The sequence below is a fragment of the Xiphophorus hellerii genome, chromosome 6 (assembly GCF_003331165.1).
Source record: "Xiphophorus hellerii strain 12219 chromosome 6, Xiphophorus_hellerii-4.1, whole genome shotgun sequence".
NCBI classification, from domain to species: Eukaryota; Metazoa; Chordata; class Actinopteri; order Cyprinodontiformes; family Poeciliidae; genus Xiphophorus; species Xiphophorus hellerii.
In genome coordinates this window covers 28821960-28844003 of record NC_045677.1, presented here as the reverse complement: position 1 = coordinate 28844003, position 22044 = coordinate 28821960, and the positions used below count along the sequence as shown (strand labels likewise).

General features: G+C 41.0%; 1 protein-coding gene across 5 annotated transcripts in view; it reads right to left on the bottom strand.

Moving 5' to 3' along the window:
• efr3a (EFR3 homolog A (S. cerevisiae)) overlaps window positions 1-22044 on the bottom strand; it is a 64052-nt gene that overhangs the window by 15349 nt on the left and 26659 nt on the right. For all 5 annotated transcript variants that reach the window (XM_032564428.1, XM_032564426.1, XM_032564427.1 and 2 more), the window contains 8 exons: window positions 20605-20726; window positions 16957-17106; window positions 12858-12998; window positions 7142-7220; window positions 5654-5789; window positions 1939-2106; window positions 1742-1856; window positions 521-572 (listed from right to left, as the gene is read on the bottom strand). In XM_032564428.1, coding sequence (XP_032420319.1) covers window positions 521-572; window positions 1742-1856; window positions 1939-2106; window positions 5654-5789; window positions 7142-7220; window positions 12858-12998; window positions 16957-17106; window positions 20605-20726 — 963 coding nt within the window. The remainder of the gene's footprint in view (window positions 1-520; window positions 573-1741; window positions 1857-1938; window positions 2107-5653; window positions 5790-7141; window positions 7221-12857; window positions 12999-16956; window positions 17107-20604; window positions 20727-22044) is intronic.

Below are 22044 nucleotides of genomic sequence, written 5' to 3'. Positions count from 1 at the left end.
GCATCCAGCTGCATCTACCTGCATCCGGCTGAGTCGAGACCCTCAGAGTTGAGGGTTTGTATTTCTGCATGCACAGTGATGCATTAGGTTTGTTGCAGCAGCTTTTAAAGGCTTGCTTGTTTGCATTTCTGTCTTTTTGTGCATGTTTGCTTCTCAGCAGTGGATGTGGAAGCTTTCCCAGGTTTGTGTTTGCATTTCAGTGTGCATGCTGCAGCCTCAGACATGTGTCTGTAGCTGCGTTTCCTAAACCATAGAAATGAACAAACTGAAAATTAATTCACTCAATAGAAACACGTCGATTTTGAAAAAACTAATTTTTTGATAAGTTTTTGTTCAGGATCAATTTAGGATCAGGTGGGTTTATTTTTATACAGTATTTTTTTCTCATCACGAGTCACATGATCAGCAGCCAGGTGTTGCTACTGGTGAAAACGAAGAAGAAGACGACAGGAAGTGGTCTCAGGATGACGGTTTGTTTTTGTTTTTTCCGGCGCCACAGAGCTCTCAGTCAGTTTCTCACCATGATGAGGGAGCTGAGCAGCATCGTCTGGATCCTCTTGGTTCCCTGAGGCCTGAAACCAAACAGAACCGGTCAGTAACTCAGAACATCTGGTCCTTTAATGCTGATAATTCACTGGATTAGACTAAATTAAGGTGGAATAGTAAAGGTGGACTGGGAGGATATAAAGTTGATTCTGCATTGAGTCGTTGACATGCTGCAGTTTCAACCTCAGTGCTGGAGGAAGGAAGCCTGTCTGAATCAGGAGAAGATTTGATTTGGGATTATCCTTCCCTGCTCCCCTGAGGTCTGATGGATTTACTTGATTTTCCTTTTTCCATCTCAGCGACCCGGCAGCTGAAGGCACCGCGGGGCGTTCAGGAGAGTTTTTACTTTCTGAACGACGTCGAAAAGATCAGCTGAGGGTCCAGAGACACGATGAAGATGAAGAGCAACAGACCGACTGAGGAGGACTGCAGCTACCGACTGGGATAACGATCAATTAGTATGAAGATTAATCGATTATTACATAAATTATTCTGCCGATGAATCAAATTGAAGACATGGACAAATTCTGCAGACTTTTCATTTAAGAACTTAATTTTTACACATTAGAACATTAAAAATAACAGAATTTCTTTAAATAAGAAAACATTTCATTATACACTGATATGATTTAGTTTTTTTCCATTAAGCGATTAATAATTAGATAGGTAAAGCTGCTTAACATGAGATTTATTTTTCTTTTGTCTACAGAATTTGAATCAGGTGAAGCTAAAACTCAGAGTTTAGGAGAAATTTATATGTTTTTTTGGTCTTAAATGTAAAACATTTAGATTTTTGAACAGTTTTGGTTTAATTACAGCTCTGACTCTGTTGTTCAGCAAATGGCTTTTTTTGGAGTCTGTATGCTCCAGTTAACGATTAATTGATGACTAAATTAGTTGACGATTACGCTATTAATCGTTCGCCTGCTGCTCCTGATATGATTCAGCAGGAAAAACGATCTTCATCTTCATCTTCATCTTCATCCAGTCGGTTTGCAGCAGGAGAGTAAAAGGTTTCGTCTCAGTCTAGACTGGGATGTAGGCGGACGTCCATCTAAAATTATTTTCTTCCCTGTTTCTGTTAAAGTTTCTGCTGAGGATCTCTGGCGGTGAGTCATGATGATGAAGAGCAGGACGCCTCCGCTGCAGCGCGGCACGGAAACCCCGGGGCGCCGCCACGTCACGGCTGACTCACCCGATCTTCACTGTGTCCAAGGTGTGGCACGGCGTCCCGTACACCGGCACTTTCCCCATGATGAACATCATGACTTCAGCTCGCTGGTAATCTGGCAGATTTCCACCAAAGAACCCTGCAGGGGGCAGCAGAGAGACGAGTCAGAGCTGGAGGAGCCGCGCGCTGCTGGAGAACCGGCGAGGAGCGCGCCGCCGCACCGATGGTCTGGATGATGGCGTTCTGCACGATGCGCTCGTCGCTCTCCCGGCCGCGCACCGACGACACGCTGCTGTTGGAGTTCCTCCTGGAGCCGTCGCCCAGCTCCAAGTCCACGCTCATCCGCAGGTGTTTGAGCAGCGTGTTGAAGACCTCCAGGACCGTCGGACCTGCCGTCACACCAGCAGGTTAAAAACCCAACAGGTTATAGATGAGACCGACAGCTTCGCCTAAACACAACGAAAACCAGCCCAAACCTCAACTTCTACTGGAACTCATGATGTAGAACCACATCATGGTTTGGATTTCTGTTTTACAATAATCCTACATAAAGACACCTGATTAACCAATGATCAATCAATGATGACGTCAATAACTCGACATTTCTATGAAAACTTTGTGCTTTTTTGACACAAAATGGCAAAAAAAAATAAAATAAATTCCTCTGAACACTTTTTAAAAACCAACCAAATGTTGTGAAAATCAGGCAAAATTTTAGCAACCCGCCAAATTTTTCCAGCCAAACAATAACAGGAATATTAACATCAGGAATCAGCTCATATTTTCCAATCAGTCCATCAATAACTGCATCCATGTTTCAACTGGCTATCTGAGCCACTCTTAGCTTCTCGAAATGCTAAGATGTTTCTTATAAATCTTTTTTCAGTGTTTTCTGTAACTTTCACTTCGATTTAAAGTGAAAAACCCCAAAATAGATTTATAGAACAGATAGAAACCAGAGTATTGCACTGATTATTGACAAAACAGAGTTGAGGAATGAAACAAATAGTTACTGGAAAAAGGGAAGCAAAACCATTCGGTTGGTCCCGTTATGTCATTTTTATATATTTACAGAATAATATTCAGGAAATCTGACAAGTTAATGAGATTCAGTCACATAAAATCCAACTTTCAGCGACTCATTTAAGCTCTGAATGATGTTTCTGATCCAAAATCCAAATTATGGAGGATTTTTCTTTTAAAATTGTGTAAAAATAAAGTATCCATCATCCATTTGGATGGTTTTATGGGATTTTCTAACACTGTGATAACCAACTATTTAAAAATATGGCAGAAAATGAATAATAAATAAATGTGCTACGCTGCGATTCTGTAAAAATAATCCAGCTTCATCCCAGAATAATTAGAAAATGTTTGGCTCTGATGAGCAGCAGCAGTTCTTTGGTTCTTTGGTTCTGGGATTTAAATGTGATTCAGTTTTTTCTGAAACTAAAATTAGCTCCAGGATGAGCAGACACCTGCAGAAAAGTGCAGCTCACAGTGACGACAGGCCTAATTTATTCTGTCACACGAAGCAACACCTCAGATTATCAGTCAGTGCTGACTGGTCCACCCCGGCTGCCTGTGGCCCCATGAGGCCCCAACCCTCTAAAACACATTATTTACAAACTGTGCAGAATTTAACATGTGCAGACGGATAAAACTTTTAACCTGAGGGGAAGAGATGTGACATTAACCTGGTTTTCTAAAATAAGAGCTTAATCTACTTTAACACATCAGCTTTCTGCTCTATGCACCACTATCAGCTACACCATCACAACACGGCTGAGCTGCAGCTTCCCCGACACTCCGGCTCCGTTTCACAACCAGGAGCGACCAGAAGAATCAAACGGCAATAAAGTTTACTTTCAGAACATCAGATGTACAACATTTATGGTCCTGCTTTGTTATTTTTGGTGTTTTAAAACAGTATTTTAATCTGTGGCTAAAGTGAAATGTCAAAGACAAAAATGAGACGCCGTGTTTGATTAGACCGTCGGGTTCTTCTGGTCACTCAGTTTTCCTAAAACTACTCACTCAGACCTGCTGGGATTACAGGAGCATTTTCACATGAGCCCAGCATCAACATGCATCCAAAACATACATTTAGGTTTCATTCATATGAAATATGTAAAAATATTCACTGTTTCCTGAATTTATGTCTGAAGTAAAAGAACAGAACAAAACTGAAGACGAGAAACTTGAAAAATTTCCACCAGAACAAAACAGTCACTTTAGGGCTGTTTAGGAAAAATTAGTCAGAAGGAAAAAGAGCAAACATGAAGCTAACCACTATAATTAGTGTTAGGATTGGAAATAAACTAAATAAAGAACTAAAACTTTGACATGTTGCACAGGGAATGTTAAATACTGTTTCTGTCTCATATCTAAATGTTTAGCAGAAAATTAATTACTGAGGAATATTTATCAGTCACTGATGCCTGCATCTAGACGCTAGCTTGACTGTTAGCTGTACTATCAACTGTTAGCTCATTTCTTAGCTCAGTTAGCTTGCGTCATTGTTCATCTGTAAGGTTAGCGATTAGCTCCATTCTTAAACCAGCTGTTATTTTGATTTTCTGCTAGGTTGCTAGCTAACTGTGGTTTGAGTTAAACTGCTAGCTCACCTCTAAACTCACATGTTAGATCAGCTGTTAGCTTGAGTCTTAGCTCAAATTTTAGTTTAGCTAAACGCTTCACCGTTATTTTGCAGTGAAGCTTAGTTGTTATCCAGCTCCTTAGCTCAGATAAAAATGATCTATTATTTTGGTTGTTGGTTTCGTTCTTCACTCAGTTTTTATCTCTAATCTTAGTTTAGCTTTAAGATCAACTGTTAGCTTAATTCCTAGCTTGTTCGCTCAAATTTTCACTTGGGTCTTTAGCTTCGTCTCTAGCTCGGCTGTCAACTGGTTTTTAGCTTGGATGTTAGCCCAACAATCAGCTAAATTCCCAGTTTGCCTGTTACGTCACATGTTAGCTTGTCTAATCGTTAGCTTGCTAGTTAGCTGAACTCCTTAATGAGAACTTCTCTGTTTTTCCAAACCGAGACGGTTCTGACTGAACTTGATAAAATGGAAACAACATCTTTATATCTTCAGTTTTGTCTCAAACAGGCCGAGGTGTGGACTGACTGAAGCTCATTTTCCCAGGATGCTTGTTGATGTCGGGTGAGTTGAGGGGAAAAGCTGCAGACATTTTTAACCACACTGTATGCGTACTGTACCGAGCCACAGATTGTGAGGAGTCGGGCTTTCGCTTTCAAAGTTGAACACGTCGCTTCCTTTGCACTCTGGGATCATTCCTGTCCACAAGGAATTTCATTTTTATTTTTCCAAAACATGAAAGAAGAAACAAGTTACAGTTTTTTTCTGAATTAATGAACGTTTTTAATTATTTCCTCTGGTGGAAGATTTTCACCTTCATTTAACAGAAACATTTTTTCATGGCGAATTAAAAGGCTAATTTGTTTCTGCTGCTGTTCTCAAGGTGGTAACCTTCATGCTTCAGAAACATAATTTAATTACAACATAATTTAACTGAAAAAAAGAGGAGCAGTTCGATTCTGAGGAACAAAAAAACCTGATTTTAGATTTTTTAAACAAAATTAGCATAAAACTAAATGTTTTGTCTTCAGCTTTATCAATAATAGTCTTTTTGAAGAAAGTAAATGTTTAATTTTTGCAAGTTTGAATCAAATTGAGTTTCACTGTTGATCAATCAACCATTTATTTAGAGACCTAACTAAGAAATGTCAGGTTCTTTAAAAAAAAACAGACTAATTTTCCATTTTCTTCTCCAGCGGACTGCAGCGAAGAGGCTAAACGGACCTTTTCTCTGCAGAACCGGCGTTTCTATTAACACTCGATGTGAACCGTGACGCCGCGGCTCGTCTGAAGCCAAACTTTTGTCAGGGAAGCAGAACGTTTTCAGACTCACCCACAGATCCTTTAGCGGCGATGGCCACCGTCTCCAGCAGAACCTGGACGATGCCGGCTCTGACCCGCGGAGTGCTCTTGTTGTTCCCGTCCAGGTGGGTCAGAACCTGCTGGATCACGTGATGCGAGTGCTGAGCCTGGATCGGTCCGAGAAATGCAAAAAATATCAAAATTAATGAACTGAAATACAGTGAACAGTTTTCTGCAGAGTTGGGTAGTAACTAGTTACATTTACTGGAGTAACTTTTATTTTTAGGATTACTTTTATGATGCTGTAGTTTTTACTCTTACTTGAGTAAAATTTCTGGATTTTCTACCCACTGAATGAAAAACAAACAGATTCCTGCAGTTTTTCTTAAAGTTTTTTATTGAAAGAAAATGACTTGTAATTTTTTTTTTCTTTTGCCTGATTTTGTTATTTTTTTGTTATTTATATGAATTATTTTCATTTTGGGCCTTAAAAAAAATTCACTCAGATTGATATTTTTGGTCCATCTGATTATGTAATTTTTAAATATTAAATGACTGATAACTTGGTCAGTTTCTTTTGCTGCATCCTGTAAACATTTCCAGATATTAAAATGAAGATTAAAGTAATTTTTATTCCAGTCCAATCTCATCTGATGAAGTATAATAACCTGGATTTTATCCCAGAATGAGGAAACAAACGAAACCCAGAGAAGATGGTGATGGTTCAGGTGTTTTTAGTTAAAGTGAAATTATTTTCTTGTCTTTTGCTCCTGCTGTGAGAATAAAATCAATGTTTGTCTCACACTCTGCCATTGGTTTCCTGCTGGGCTCAAGGTGACGACTTTAGAAACCAAGCATTATGTCGGAGCTGCTCTTTCTGGGAGCTGCGTGTGAAACGGATCTCGAGCCAGCGCCAGGCTTTGGGTTTCATCTGAGGCTGAAAAACGCTGCAGCCGCTCCGGTTCTGCAGGATCAACACGGACTTCACCCGTTTTCTGTCGCCTTCAGATCAAAGAGGCTCTTCAGACTGGAGATGAAAATCTCCCCCAACAAATCAAATTCTGACATAAAAAATACAAACTGAGCTGCAGTGGACCTGACTTCTTCTATCATTGTGTCCAACACAGATGCACCTTCAGATAAAAGATGAGATTTCATTTCCAAACAAGCAGATTCCTCCTCAGAGTCTGAACAGATAAAAAAGGAGAAAAGAAAATCACATGGAGGCGAAATTAAAGCTCAACCTTTCCAACGACTTCAAAACTGATTCTGCTCAGCAGCTCCCCTGGGTGTCAGGAAGACCAACTGCAACCTTTCGTTTTTACAAACGTCTCACCGACCAGCTGACAGGAACCCGCTAGCGGCGGGCGGCTAACTAACGCTACACTCACACAGCGGGACTGAATGCTTCATTTGTTTCTTCTGCATGAAAAGATTTTTTAAAAGAATATCACAAAAAGATAAATCCTCCATTAGTAATTAAAATGGTAGATATTGAAGCATTTTCCATAAACGTTACCTGGATGGAGAACATGATGATTCTGAAGCAGGACACGGCGAACTCATTCGGGTCCCACAGGTGATGATTATCCAGGTGACTGAGAACCAAAAGCAGAAATAAAATCAAAATATGATTTTAACAAACTTCCTACGGAAAACCTTCCTGCACAAAAACTACACTGTAAAAGAAAATCATATACAGGTCCTTCATGTTTTAGTAGCTTTAAAAACAGCTGAAGCGCCCCCTTGTGGACACTTTGATTTCTCAAAGATCAAGTTTAATTTTATATTCATATATTCCTATTTTTGCTCAAACAAACAAACGATTATAACGTAGAGTCCGCTGTAACAGAACCAATAAACCCAATAATCTGCATAATAATGGTGATTTATTTCTAAAACAACTAAGAGCTGAATCATCCAGCTCACTTTGAGGTTTGAAGAAGTTTTAAAAAAAAACATTTTAGTCAAATTATTCACGTCTTATTGGTTAAAAACAAAAGTGCAAAAGAAGAATTGTTGATTTTTTTGGTAAATTGACAAAAAAATAAAATGTTTAACAAGATGCTGTATGTGGAAGACATCACTACTGTGAAGCATGGTGATGGCAGCATCATGCTGTGGGGGTCGAAGGTGAAATGAACGCAAGACGACGACAACGAATCCACACAGAAATGGACTGAAGACAAGGTGGATGTCCTGGAGAGGCCTAGTCAAAGTCCACATCTCAATCCCACAGAGAATAAACACAACTGGACAGTTCACAGCAGGAATTATTAGATATTTTTAAATTATCTATCGTCAGTTTTCACTTTGATATTAGAGGTTTTTTGTGGGAAAAAAGCTAAATCATGTCAGTCATGACTGATTTGCAAAAGCAAAAAGTGAAAATCTTTCAAACTTCAGGAATTAAAACAAAATCCGACGTCTTTTGGAAAAGTTCATTTTGTCTCATTTCAAACGTGTTAAAATATTTTTACTAGAAATTAGACCAACTCGGTAAAATTTGTGTTTTTGCAGCAACTCAGAGGTTTGAGGATCAGCTCTGCTGGTGGCTGATTGGTCGATCCACTGCAGATTCATGGTCTCTAACCGGACCAGGACCAGAACCAGAACCAGCTTGTTTGTTAACAATATAGGAGGAAGATAGGAAGGAAACCAGGCAGCGTTGCTTTTTAGAAAAATAAAATCACTGAATCGGTTTGAGCCCAAAAAGGGTAAAAATGTGGCAAACAGAGAGAGAGAAGGAATCAGGTGGAGTGAAGAAGGAGAAAAGAAGGGATGAAGAAAGAGAGAGAAAAGATGAAGCAGCAAGAAGAAAGAAGGGAACAAAAGATGGAGGAGAGGAAGCAGCTTGGAGGAGAACAGTTCATGACGTCAATCCAAACCCCGAACCCCCTCCTCCCCGTTAACCCCAATCCCGCTATTTATAGTCTGAAGACGCTCGCTCGCCCCTCCCTCCCCGCTGCCGCCTGCAGAGTTCTGCAGGACAAACGGGTCTGAGACACGCAGGCGCCTTAATGCACGGCCTTAGTATTCTCCACGCCGCTTCGCTCACAAAGGCGTTTAATATTCACACAGCGTCTCCGCCGCAGCGACACATCAACGTTTAATCTGAGGGAGGGAGGGAGAGAGGGAGAGGAAGAGAGAGAGAGGGAGAGAGGGATGGAGAGAGAGGGAAGGAGGGAGGGAGGGAGAGAGAGGGGGGAGAGAGAGAAAGAGGAAGAGAGAGAGAGGGGGAGAGGGAGAGGGAGGGAGGGAGAGAAAGAGGAAGAGAGAGAGAGAGGGGGGAGAGAGAGAGAGAGAGAGGGAGAGAGAGAGATGGAAGGAGAGAGAGAGAGGGAGAAGGAGAGAGAGAGAGATGGAAGGAGAGAGAGAGAGAGGGAGAGGGAGAGAGAGAGAGAGATGGAAGGAGAGAGAGAGAGATGGAGAGAGAGAGAGGGAGAAGGAGAGAGAGAGAGGGAGAGAGAGAGAGAGATGGAAGGAGAGAGAGAGATGGAGAGAGAGATGGAGAGAAAGAGAGAGAGAGAGAGAGAGAGAGTGTGCAGCAGCAGCAGCTCCTAAACTGCTTGGCGTTTAAACTCAATATTCTTAACTTCAGATTCATCCATAGATATAAAGTTTTTAAAATATTTTCTGTTTTAATGACGGTTTTGTCTAAAAAATATTTTATTTATTAGAGGAGAAAAAAAAACAAAACCTGCAAAATTTTGCAAAATGAAACAGAAATATAAAATAGTTTGATGTTGGTGTTTCATCCTTGACCAGGTTCAAAATTAATAAAACAGTTTTTGATTATTTTTGGATCAATGAGTTAAAAAGCAAAATCCAACATGATTTTCCATTCAGACCCAAAACGGTTCAAAAAATATAAATTTCTTCATTTTCAATTCACTGAATCTTTAACAACTTCAAACTAATCCATGGATGGAAAGTTTCATATATTTAATATAGTTTCTATGTTTTATGCCTGTTTTGTTCAAAAATCACCCAATTATTAGAAAAGCTAAATATGTATTATTTAAAAATAACTATAAAGCAGAATATTTTTGATGTTTCAGCATCAAAAGGTGAAAACTTAACACAGATTGTTTTTTTTATCATTATTTTAAAGCAATAAGTTAAAAAGCAAAAACCTTACAACAAAAATTCAGCATTTAGTTTCTTTATTTTTTACTTTCACTGCATTAAATCTTTTCAGCAACTTGAAACTGATCCATATAAAGTTTTTCATATTTTTAAAATCTTTTCTCTGCTTTAGTGAAAGAAAAAAACCCCAAAATATTTAATATTTTTCCACAATAAAACTACAAAGCAGTGTATTTTTGCTGTGGGTATTTCAGCCTTGACCAGTTTAAAAATTAATAACATTGATTTATTTGATTTATTGCATCATTATTTTTCAAGCAATGAGAATTAAAAATCAAAAACACTTAAAAAAGTGCAATAAAAACTCAACATTTAAAGAAAAACTTTTAATGCATTAAATCTTTTTCAACACTTCAGACTGTCGGATATAAATTTTTAATATTTTTAATGATAAAAGGTGGCTAAAGAAGCAAAGTTTCAAAGCATCAGGAAGGGAAACGCATAACTAAACCATTAACTAATAAAAAAAACCTCGTTAAACATTTATGAGAATGAAAAACCATCAGAAAATGAGCTAAACATCAAATAAAGCTGAATTTTTGTCTGAGTTCAGATTCAGCCCGTCCTGCAGTACCAGGGTGTGATGCTCCGGCCGGCCTGCAGGGGGCGCAGCGCGCCAACCTGACACGGAGCCAGATGTGAAACTGAACCTGTGGCCTGGACTCAGAAACACTTACAGTAATAAAGTGTTAGTGTGAGAATCACACACTGCTGCTGTCCGTCACGGTGTGTGTGTGTGTGTGTGTGTGTGTGTAGGTGTGTGTGTGTAGGTGTGTGTGTGTGTGTGGGGGTGGGTGGGTGTGTGTGTGTGCGCGCAGACCTCCTGCATCAAGTGTCACACCTCAGATAAAAAGTGACTGGGTGTCAACAGAATGGATGGGAGACGTCAGGATGTGAAATAAAGGCCTGCAGGAACCGAATTAATGACCAATTTGTTGCTTCATCCACTGGATTATCTGAGAGAATATGAACTAAAGACCCCAACACACACACACACACACACACACACACACACCCACCCACACACACACACACACCAATTTACTTTTTTTAAATTTACAATTTATGCTGTAATTGTTCTTTTTCCATTTAAAACCATGAAGGTTCATGCTTTAGCTTGTAGTTTTCTTTAAATCTTTAAACATGCTGTGATTCAGAGGAAGTGGTTTAAAGAAACATCATTTCTGTCCCAAACCTGCTCATCTCAACAGAAAATCAGTTTATTTTTCTCTGCTTGAACTGAGGAAAAACTTAAATATCAATACAACAGAAGGATAATTAAATATTGCTTTAAAAACCCAACGGGTTTCCCAGGCAGGATTGTGTTTTCCAATTTGGAGGAAACAGACGGTTGGAAGCAAAGAAAGAAGGGAAAGAAAGTATGAAGGATGGATGATTAAACAACAAACTTTTTGTTCTGCCACCGTTTTTGCAGCTGCTACGTTTTTTCTGTTCCTTTAGACGATGAACTTCAGTGAATGTTTCATTCTTTCCGATCAAACTGAAGAGAAAAATGACTGGATTTAAAAAAGAAAAAGATAGAAAAAGTTTTTATCGACAGTTTCAAACTGAGCTCAGGAGTTCCTCAGGGGTGTGTGTCCGGTCCCTGTGGTTTAACCTCCTGACCCAATAAGAACCACGACAGCATGGAGAAAACATCCTGACGTTTAATGACCAGCTGTTTGTTCCTCTGTTTCCTTGCTTAACTTTAAGAAATATAGCTCTTTTACCAGTAATAAATAAATGATAATTCTCCCAGCTGCTTGTAGAGAGAAAGAAAAGCTTTTAAACTTTAAACTGAGGAAATGTGAGGAAGAAATGAGTCAGTGTTTCTGAAGCAGCTGTCAAACAGTGTTATAAAACTGATTTTAATAGCAGCATCAAAAGGTTCACTTCTTGAATTCATTTGCAAGCAAAAGTTACATATTTGGGGAAAACGTGTCGCTCCAGGCTGCATGAACATGGAAATGTTCAATAGAGCCATTAAGGAACAACAGGGAGCCGTTTTTGACTTTTTTTGCTAAAGATTTGGGTTTTCTTCAGTTTTTTGTGGAGCGAAAGCAGCAGCCGGGTCGGATGCATTAAATAACTGATCACCATCAGTCTGACATTTCCACAGAGCCAGGAGTTGGATGCTCAGCAGTATAACGGCATGTTCACACGATGCTACAGTGGATCAGCTAAACCGCCGATCTGGTTATGAGGCTGATGTTCTCCAGGGAGAAAGGAGACATTCGATAGAGCTGAAAATCTTCCCAGGAGAGAAGATCTCTGACCGCACAGCGCTCAACAAAAATACACCAACATGGGAGCGATTTCACAGCTGATCGTTCGGTAAACTCAGTTTGATTAGGAACCAAAACTTCATCATCTGCTCCACCTCCAGCTGCTGTGGTTCTGAGTCAAACCTGTTCCCCTCCTGGCCTGTGGGGGCGCTGCACCAGAAACCACTGAAGGAAACGACACAAAAACCTCTGAAGACGCTGAGAGCCGCTTCCTTCATGAAGTAGAAACAAAAATGGAGGCGTCAGATTTTAGTGGTTGGAGGATTTTTCTTTAGTCTTTGGTTAAAAACCACAAGTCATTTCTCCTGCTAGCACTAGGCTAGCATGTTTGTTTTGGTAGCATTTACCCAGAATGCCCTGCGCTGTAGTCCTTCCTGCTTTTGGAGCGGTCTACAGTCCGCTTGCCACTCAGAAATTGAAAATAATTGTAATAATTCAGGAATAAAGACATAACAATATGAGAATAAAGTTGTAATATTACCAGAATAAAGTCATAACATGAATATAATTGTAATAATTTAAAAATTAAGTCTTAATAATATGAGAATAAAGCTGTAATAATAAAAGTTGTAAATTACAAAGAGGAATAATAACATGAGGATAAAGTCACACCTGTAAGACTTTCTCCCTGTAATGACGGATATTTTCTTAGCCTTGGCTCTAATATCTACCAGCCATGCTAATCTACAACAGAATGGCTCAATAAGAAAAGAATCAAGGTGGCCTAGTCAAAGTTCAGAGCGCAGCCTCATTGAAATGCTGTTGAGGAACTTTAAGAGGAAAAATCTCCAGGTTACTCACACCAACACGGGCAGGACGGCGTTCTTCATGTTTCCGTACGCGGCTCGGCCCAGCAGCTCCCTGAAGCAGTTCTCAGCCAGAGCCGCCGGGTTCTCATCGCCATCCTGACCCGACCCGGACGGCGTGCTGGGATGCCCCGCCCTGCGGAGGGGAGCAGAGCAGAGAAACATGGGAAACAGAAAAGCTTTGCGAGGAGCAACAGGAGCCGTTAGCTCAGCAGAGCAACTGGAAAACAGGCAACACGTCTGGAAACGGCAACATCACGTAGCAACAATCAATATTTCATAACAACACAGAGAGGCTGAGAAGACAAACGTCCAGGAAGTAAGAAGAGAGAAGCTGACATTAAATGAAAGTTTCACCAGAAGGAAAACCTGGAGAAGGAGCAGAAGGAAACAACCGGGATGAATAATAGAGGAGAAGCTGCTGCTTTAAAATAACCACCAACAGCCAATCAGAAGCTCCTTCAAGGCCACAGCTCACATCACCGTAATGGCACTGAGAAGTCTGACAGGAAGGTCAAAGGTCAGCTCATTGGAAGGTGATGTTCGGAGCTGAGGTGTGAAATCTGAGCTGTCAGAGTTCACACTGCTGCAGGATCTCCATCACCAGAGACGTCAGGGGGAAACAGCAGCTCCAACATTAGCTTCTGCTAAACACCGTGTTCACTTTAGCATTAGCTTCTGCTAAACACTGTGTTCACTTTAGCATTAGCTTCTGCTAAACACTGTGTTCACTTTAGCATTAGCTTCTGCTAAACACTGTGTTCACTTTAGCATTAGCTTCTGCTAAACACAATGTTTGTATAGCACTTAAGCGTTAGTTTATGCTAAATATAACGTAAGCATAGCAACATAGCATCAGCTGAACTTTGTTTGTGGTTAGTGCTGTAGGGTTAGCGCAGCTAGCTGTTTAGCTAGCAGTGCTCTCCACTAGAGGTCGCTCTCTCTGCCAGTGAAGGAAACTGATTTCTGTCGCTTGCATCCAGGATCTCTGTTCTTTCTCTCGATATTCACGCCTTCGCTCCATAATTGAGGCATCAAACTTAAAATCCTGATTCGTGTGTAAATCTCGCCTTTCCACCCAACCATTGCTCTGTTGGAAGCGAAACCCTCAGAGTTCTTCCATTTCTCTCAGAACCACCCTGTGAAGTCCTGCGCCCTTGAAGCAGCCACTTGTTGTGGGGATGAAGCGCGGTGGAAGTAAATCACGTCGCCGGCAGCGAGCGCGGTCGCAGATGGACTCCAGGCGGCCGCGTCTCAGGAGGGAAACGATGCAATTACTGTCAGCACACGGCAGCGGTTCAGGGGAAATTAAATGCTTATTGCTTGTTAGAAGTGGGGAAATGATAGACAAAAATGAAACCTCCTGCTGTAATTGGAGGTGGATTGTTGTGGTTTAATAAAGTGGGCAGAACAGACGGAATAAAATGAGGTTTTCTGTTGCCGGATAAAACAAAATGTGTAAAAAATATGACTTCGTAATCAGAATTTGTGTCCAAATAAAAGAAAATATGGTCTATATTGAGGAAAAACAGAAAAAGGACTTCAGTTTTTAACTTGTTTTGTAACTTTTTGTTGTGATCCAATTATTTTTGTATCTTGCTGTGGGAAGGAAGGATTTCCAGCAGCAGTCAGTGTTGCATCGAATCTGAGCATCCCTCTGACTGAAGACTGCTGTAGAATAGCACGGCATCACAGACATGGCTCAATAGAGACGATGCTCCACAGGAACATGTCCTGCTTAGCGCTGCTAATCCACCTCATTTGCTTTGCCACTCCTCTTTAATGCCCTGTCTGGCTGTGTGGTTGGAGTCCAGGAACCCTCATATCATTTTCAACTCCTCTGGGATTCAGGGTCAAAGTTCAGGTGCTATTTGAGCTTTTGAGATGCTAATCAAATGGAAAAATAATAACTTGTTGTCATGGTTACGCCTCATAATTGTCCAAAATTAAAAATGTAAAAGCAGCAACACTTCCAGCCGCAGAGAACCAGGAGACAGAGGGAATAATTGTTCACACAAGCAACGACTCAACCAAAAACAGAACCAATCAGAACCAACGTAACCGAGTTGCTCCAACATGAGGAAACATTTCCCAGCTAATAAAGTTATTTTTATGTCCAGTAATCTCTGAAAGAGGAGGAAACTCCGGCTCTAAATAACTCCATGACCCTCCGGTCTTGTTTGTCCGGTTTGTATTCAGCGGCTGTTTGGGTTTCATCAGATATGAACCGTTCAGAGAATCTTAGTGTCTGATTGTGCAGCAGCTGGAGGTCAGCGACATTTTAACGCCTCCATATCTGCTCTGAACGGACAAACGCCACCAGGGTGGAACCGTGAACACCGACCGGCGCAGCCTCTGCAGGCCGGACACGTCCGCCTCACCGAGAGGCAATTAAGAGAAACTCGGCGACCTTGAGCGGCGCCGTCCATCAGAGACTCGCCGCCGATCCGGAGGGGAAACAAACAGAAACCAGGAAGATGTTTGTTCAGGGAGGAAAAACAGCAGAATGGCAGCAAACTGAAAAAACTGCAGCAAGACTCAGATTAATTTAAGAGGATTATTAGACATGGAAACAGGTCAAAGGTCAAGAGTTATTCAAACCCAAAATACATATTTATATATTTGGATGGACGGATTTAGAGTCCAGAGTTTCTTCAGGAAAACGGTTAGAGACACGGACAGATGTCAGAGAGCTGAACAGAACCAGAACCGGATCAGAACCAATGAATGCCTCCTGCAGCAGCACGTTACCGTAGTTTCAGAACCTACTTACACACACACACACACACACACACACACACAGATCTGCACTGGACACTGAAGGTTCCTCCAACAGTGAGCTGAACTAAATGTTTATGATCGATGGATCAACCTCAGTGGGTGAAGATACTGACTACATGCGAACGCTCGGTATTCTCCGCCTGCAGAGCAGAACCTTAGTGCCGAACCGCTCCAGTCGTCCTGACGGAGCGCCGGCGCCACAGCTGAGCCTCTTAAAGGAAAGTCAGCAGAAGAAAGAAAACGGCAGCAGGAGCGGATCCAAAAATAGCTTTTTGTTCACATGGAAACCATACGGATGAAACGACAGCGAGGAAGACGGAAAGGTGAGGCGACGAGATCCGCCAGGAGAAACGAGGAAAAGAACCAGGAAGGTGAATAAACAGAGCAGAGGGGCGTTGATTCACCGGCATGCAGATTTATTAAATCTGCCTTTATTAGCTCAGAATCCACAGAAATAAGGAATAAAGTCGTTATTATTTCACGATTCCCATTATTTTTTACAGAAAGACATAAACTCAGTTTATACTGTAACACTTCAGATGAATTGAGACAAACGGCTGAAATATTCTGGGAATTTTTCCATGTTGGAAACTTTCTATGAAAGAAATGGAATAAAAGACACATTTTCTACATAACTGCAGAAAAATATAAAAAATATGGACAGAAATTAGAAGGATTTGATTTTTGCAATGTTAAAAAAAAATTTGCTGTTATTTTTGAGAAGTTGTAACTTTTTAAAGTAGAATGTAAAAACATACGGTTAAATGGATCTGGATCCAAAATCCCCAAACTGAAAGTCCTGAGGCCAAAATGAGTTTTTCTCTCCAATTAAAAACACAAATATAAAATTATTCCCTTCCTTCTTTACCTGCACCACAATAAATTAAACTTGTAATATTTTAATTTTCCTCAATGTTTACAGTTATTTAACTTATTAGGCTGATTATTTTCTGTTATGTTGGTCTATAAACTGTTTCTAGATCATTTCCAGCCACAAATCTGAGAAAGTTCTTCTAAAACTTTTGCCTTTGCTCTGATTTGAGGTAAAACAGACGGCGGTGCAGCGCAGCATGGTGCGGCGCGGTGCAGCATGGTGCGGTGCAGCATGGTGCGGTGCAGCATGGTGCAGCACAGCATGGCGCGGTGCAGCATGGTGCGGCGCGGTGCAGCATGGTGCGGTGCAGCATGGTGCGGTGCAGCACAGCATGGCGCGGTGCAGCATGGCGCGGTGCAGCATGGCGCGGTGCAGCATGGCGCGGCGCGGTGCAGCACATCAGCGCGGTGCAGCATGGTGCGGTGCAGCAGCTGCGTACCTGTCCAGGTCGTCGGCGTCCTGCATGTTGAACAGCATGGAGGGAATCAGTTTGTCCATATGCTGAGGCTCCCAGATGATGGCCTGCAGCTCATCGTTCACAGTTTTCCTCACGACTCCCTGAAGACCTTTGATCCCAGCGACTCGGATCCTGAAACACACGGAGACGCCGCTCACATCGCTGAAGACCAACGGATAAACTCCACTACACTGAAAACACATTTATTTATTATTTGAAATGATTTCAAACACTTTCAGTTTGACTGAAAAGGAACGTTTTCCATTTAACTGGTATTTACTGGAAATATTGAGAGGAATTTAAATAAACTGGGAGTTAAATTTGACTGAACTGAATTAAACTGGAATTTAAAGTTAAAGGAGGCACTAAACAGTTTAAAAGTTAGTAAAAGGACTAATAGATTAGCAGAAGGGTTCCCACTAATGACAGTGAACATTTTAAACCTTTAAACAGTTTCAGATATTTTCATTTTATTGTGTTTTTATCTGCAGCTTCTTTGTTTTATCCAAGTCATGATGCTCTGATATTTATTTAAACTTAGACTTCAGGATAAATGAAGGTTTTCTTCACCAGGCTGATGAAAAAGCCTTAACCTGGACTTTCCCTGCTGTGAATTAATGCAAGCTGTCCTTTAATTTGGCTTAAGCTGATATTTGTTCCCTGAATCGTTTTTATTGGTCTTGAATTGCCTCTGAACTTGATTTAAACTGGAATATACAGGAAAGTGGCTCGAGAAAACCTTTGATACAAAGATTTATGAGTTTAGAAACTTCTAAAATGATTTGTTGCATCAAACTGGCTCCAACACAAAGTGAGACTCTTCTCCACAGTTTAGTCCCAGACGTCTGGCCCAGTCAAAGCCCCATGAAACCAGGTCAGCTTTCAGCTCTGGACACAAAACTCTCACAGCAATTAAACCGAAGACGAGGTCGGCGTTCCCGCCTCCGGCTTCCTGGGAAATCCAGACCAGGACATAAAGCAGGAGGACAAAACCTGCTGCTCATAGAGCCAGGCATCAACTCAGAACTAAAAATTAAATCAAACCCAAACAGCAGCCCACCTCCCGGTCCAGACAAATGGAAACAAACGTCCATTTTTATGCCCAAACGTTCCCTCCACTCAGCGTCCCAGCTGGCAGCGCGAAGGTTCAACAAATAATGTGAGCAGCTCTGAAGGCAGCGGGTTTCTCGCTCAGTAAATGAGACTGAAGAGGCTTCAGGTATTGTTTTCATCCACTGCTCATCTTTATTAGCGCCAGACAGCCGCCTCTCGGCGGAGGACCACCAGCCGCCCAGCGCAGACGTTCAAAAGCTATTTTTACCTCCCTGTAACCAGGAGGCCCATCTTCCAAACAACAAAACCTTCATTTGATTTAATTCAGTCGCACTGAAGAAATAAAAGCAGGTTAATTCTTCCATTGTGTCATTTTAGGTTGATATAAACACATGAGGATAAAATAATATTTACACTCTCTGCCCTGGGAACACGTTTGGATTTCTGCCACTTCCCTAAAATGTTCTTTGTTTCCTGTTTTTTGCTCAATGAGGGAAAACAAATTTACTGCAGAAACACAGAGAAGTTGCAGAAATATTTAACCTGGAGACAAAACAGGAAACAAGAAGGGCGAAGGTTTGAGCTGGTGCTTTCAACCGCATTTAAAAATCACACTTCAACAAGTTCAGCTTTCTTCTGATCACTCTCTGTAAAGGTAATATTGATATAAATGATCAATTAATACCATTATAAACATAAAGTTCTTTATTTGAAACAGACTTGTTCAAGACTAAAACTAACCGTTTGAGTCTCTCGGCTGCGATTCTTTAAGGAGAACAAAACTGTCAATATTCTCCTGATGTCAGGAAAAAATACTTACATTAAATAAGAAATGCAATTAAAATCACACCTGAATAAGTTTTTTCACACAATGAGTCAATAAAAATCTTGTCATGCCATGATCCTGCCACTTCCTGTCGTCTTCTTCATGGTTTCTGCCTGCAGTAACATCCTGTTGTTGTTCATGTGACTCGTGTGATGATTAAAGTGTTTCCTTTGCAGTTTTATCCAAAAAATGAGTTTTTGAATTTCCTGTGTTTCCATTAAGCAGATTTATTTTCAAAATGTCAGATTGTGCATTTATACGGTAAACAGAAACGCAGCCACTGAGCTCAGATTGGTGGCACAAATATGACTCCATAATCATCATCGTGATATGGAGGAACTGACTGATTATTAGTCGTATTAATCAGTTGATTAGTCGACTCTTTGACTTTCTGAACTCGTACTGAAGGTCAGTAAATAAACGGATGTTACTCAGAAAGAATCTTTAACTTGATTTTAATTCGTCTTTTCTGAGATTAAAGGTATTTACCAGGTTTTTGTTTCTGTTCAGCAGCAATAAGAATTCAGTGTTTAGTTGTGAAAGTTCGCTGGGAAAACCAAACGGTCCAAATGTTCCGGATCCGTGCAGAGAAAAGCTTTGTCTCCCTCCCTACATGCAGACTCTGCCTGGTTCTTTTATTTGAGGATTAACGTTCCTCTAAAAGGCATGTTTGGTTTCTTTGAATGTTTTTTTCCTCGGGTTTTAATCCTCGCTTCTCTAAATAACCTTCCCTCGCCTCTAAGATGACTAATTTTTCTACCATGTTGGATTCAGATTAGCACCAACGCTACCGGTTTCCTCCTTCAGGACGCCGGTTTCAACACGTCTGGATGTTAGCTTAGCCTCTCAGCCAGAGCTGATTACTCAGATAGAGAGAATGAAGCTCAAAACAGCAGAAATGCAGCTATGATTTGTATCTTATTTATGCTTAAACACTAAGATCAAAGAGTGAATTTCTTTATAGCCGTTTTCTTCAGCAGAGGATGTGAAGCCATGTGACTGAAGCGACGGTCTTGTGTGATTCTCACGCTGTCATAGCGCTTTTTAAGATGTTCATGTTTAAACAGCCGTTTCAGAGGAAATACGGATCAGACGGATTTATATCTGCGGTTTAACGGGTACCTGGACGGGCGTCGCGTCGCTCCGACACCTGAACATGAAGCTTCGACTCAAACTGAACCCTGACAGAAACATGAACTAAATACAGTTAACATCCGACTGCTGTGGTTCCCAACCCACCGTGCACAGCGGGGGGTCCACCGTCAACAATCCCTCCAGTCTGACAAACTCACATTATACTATTAATAAATATCTGAATTATTATAATAATGAACCATGTGGAACAACAAGTTATTTTCTTACACACAGAAACCAGAAAAATGTAATAAATAAAAACAATAAAGCGAATCGCTCTGAACAAGAAACTTTTCTACATTTTGGCCCCAGATGATGCGGCTTTGAAGGGTTAGCATTTTAAAAAAAATAAAAGCATTAACCGGTTTGTAAAACTGAAGGAAAGCAGTTTGAATAAATCTAGTCAACATTTCTGGAGCATCCAGGTGGTAATAATATTGGTAAATATTGAAATGATGATTATTACAATAACCTGAAGCGAACACTGTGACCTTTCACACCATCTTTTAAACAGCAACCCTGGAAACGAATGAAATGATGTATTTTTGATGGAGCAGCTGCAGCGTAATCGTGTGGTTGAAGCCAAAGTTAGTGGATGTTGCAGTGAGAGGTCTCACCTGGTTCTGGTCTCTGGGTCTTCGTGAGTCGAGTGGCACATGGCGCTGAACTGGGAGACGAAGAAGTCGTAGCGGCGATGGTAGGAAGGCGTGTCCTCCTCGATGTTGGCAAACTTCACAAACTGCAACGGCCAAACAACAGGAAATGAAATGTTAGAGAAAATCCTCTGACGTCAGAATGAGGCCCGACCGCAGCGGAACGAGATCCGACCGCAGCGGAACGAGGCCCGACCGCAGCGGAACGAGGCCCGACCGCAGCGGAACGAGGCCCATTTAACGTCTGCTAAAGACAAACAAAAAGTACTGGAACATTTACTTTAAACAATCAAGTTTGATTAGGAACCAAGACTTCCAGTGGAAATTAAAAATCATGATGCATTGAGGCTTTAATAAATTACATTCTCCCATCAAGTTTGTTTTTTATAGATCACAACCTGTGCGTTTCACTTCAGACCCGTTTTGTGCCGCTACGACCCAGCAGCAACTTCAGCTCCTCTTCCCCTCGTTTCAGACCAGCCGTTACTCTAAACCATAAAGTTGGTTTAAGCAGCGACTCACTGACTTTCCATCATCAGTTAACTCGTTAAAATCCTGGTTTAAACTGAACAGAGCAAAAGGAGTCCTCTCACTAAATGATTTTTCTACAAAAGAAGGTAATTCTGATTGAGGTCTCATCGTGAGAACAACAGTAGAGAGGATAATTCAGGGCTGCTGGATGCCTGGCGGCGGAGCAGTTAAAGCCTCTGATTCAAACAAGCGGCTCCGTTTGTTTCCCTCCCCCGGGTGAAGCGAGGAGCTCGCTCTGAAAGGAGAAGACATTAAGGCCGTCGAGTGAAATGTTTTAACTTTATTATGCACACTAATTGGTATAATGAAGCAGCATCCATTTTCAAAGTCAAAGGCAGTGAGCCATGACAGAGAAACTGACCATTATCAGCCTGCGATATTCCCATCAGTTGGCAGGAAGTCGAGCCATAAATAAAGATATCTGAATTTCTTTACTCCTAAAATTGGTTCAAAAACCTGAAAAAGAAAAATGAAAGAAATGATGAAAAGATGAAACGGGAACTAATTATCTGAGGCTTTTTATGTCCTACAGGGGGATTTTGTGCTCTCCATCTCAGACATTAATATGGATTTTAGTTGTGACAAACATTAAAAATATTTGAGAAAAAGATTAGTTGCCAATTATGGAGGATTTTAAAATGAGTCTCTTGACATTTTCACTCAAACCCAGAATTATCTCCGCAGGAAATCAGCTTTCCTCGATCCGTGACGCCGTCTACCAGCAACAGGGACGTTTAATCTGGTCCATGTTCTCACGCAGAGATAATCATGCTTTTCAAACAAGTAAAAAAGTTTACCCATTTTCATCACACCAGGATCTGAAACAACTCCCGCTGCCCCCAAATGAAATCACTTTTTACAGCCGACAATAAA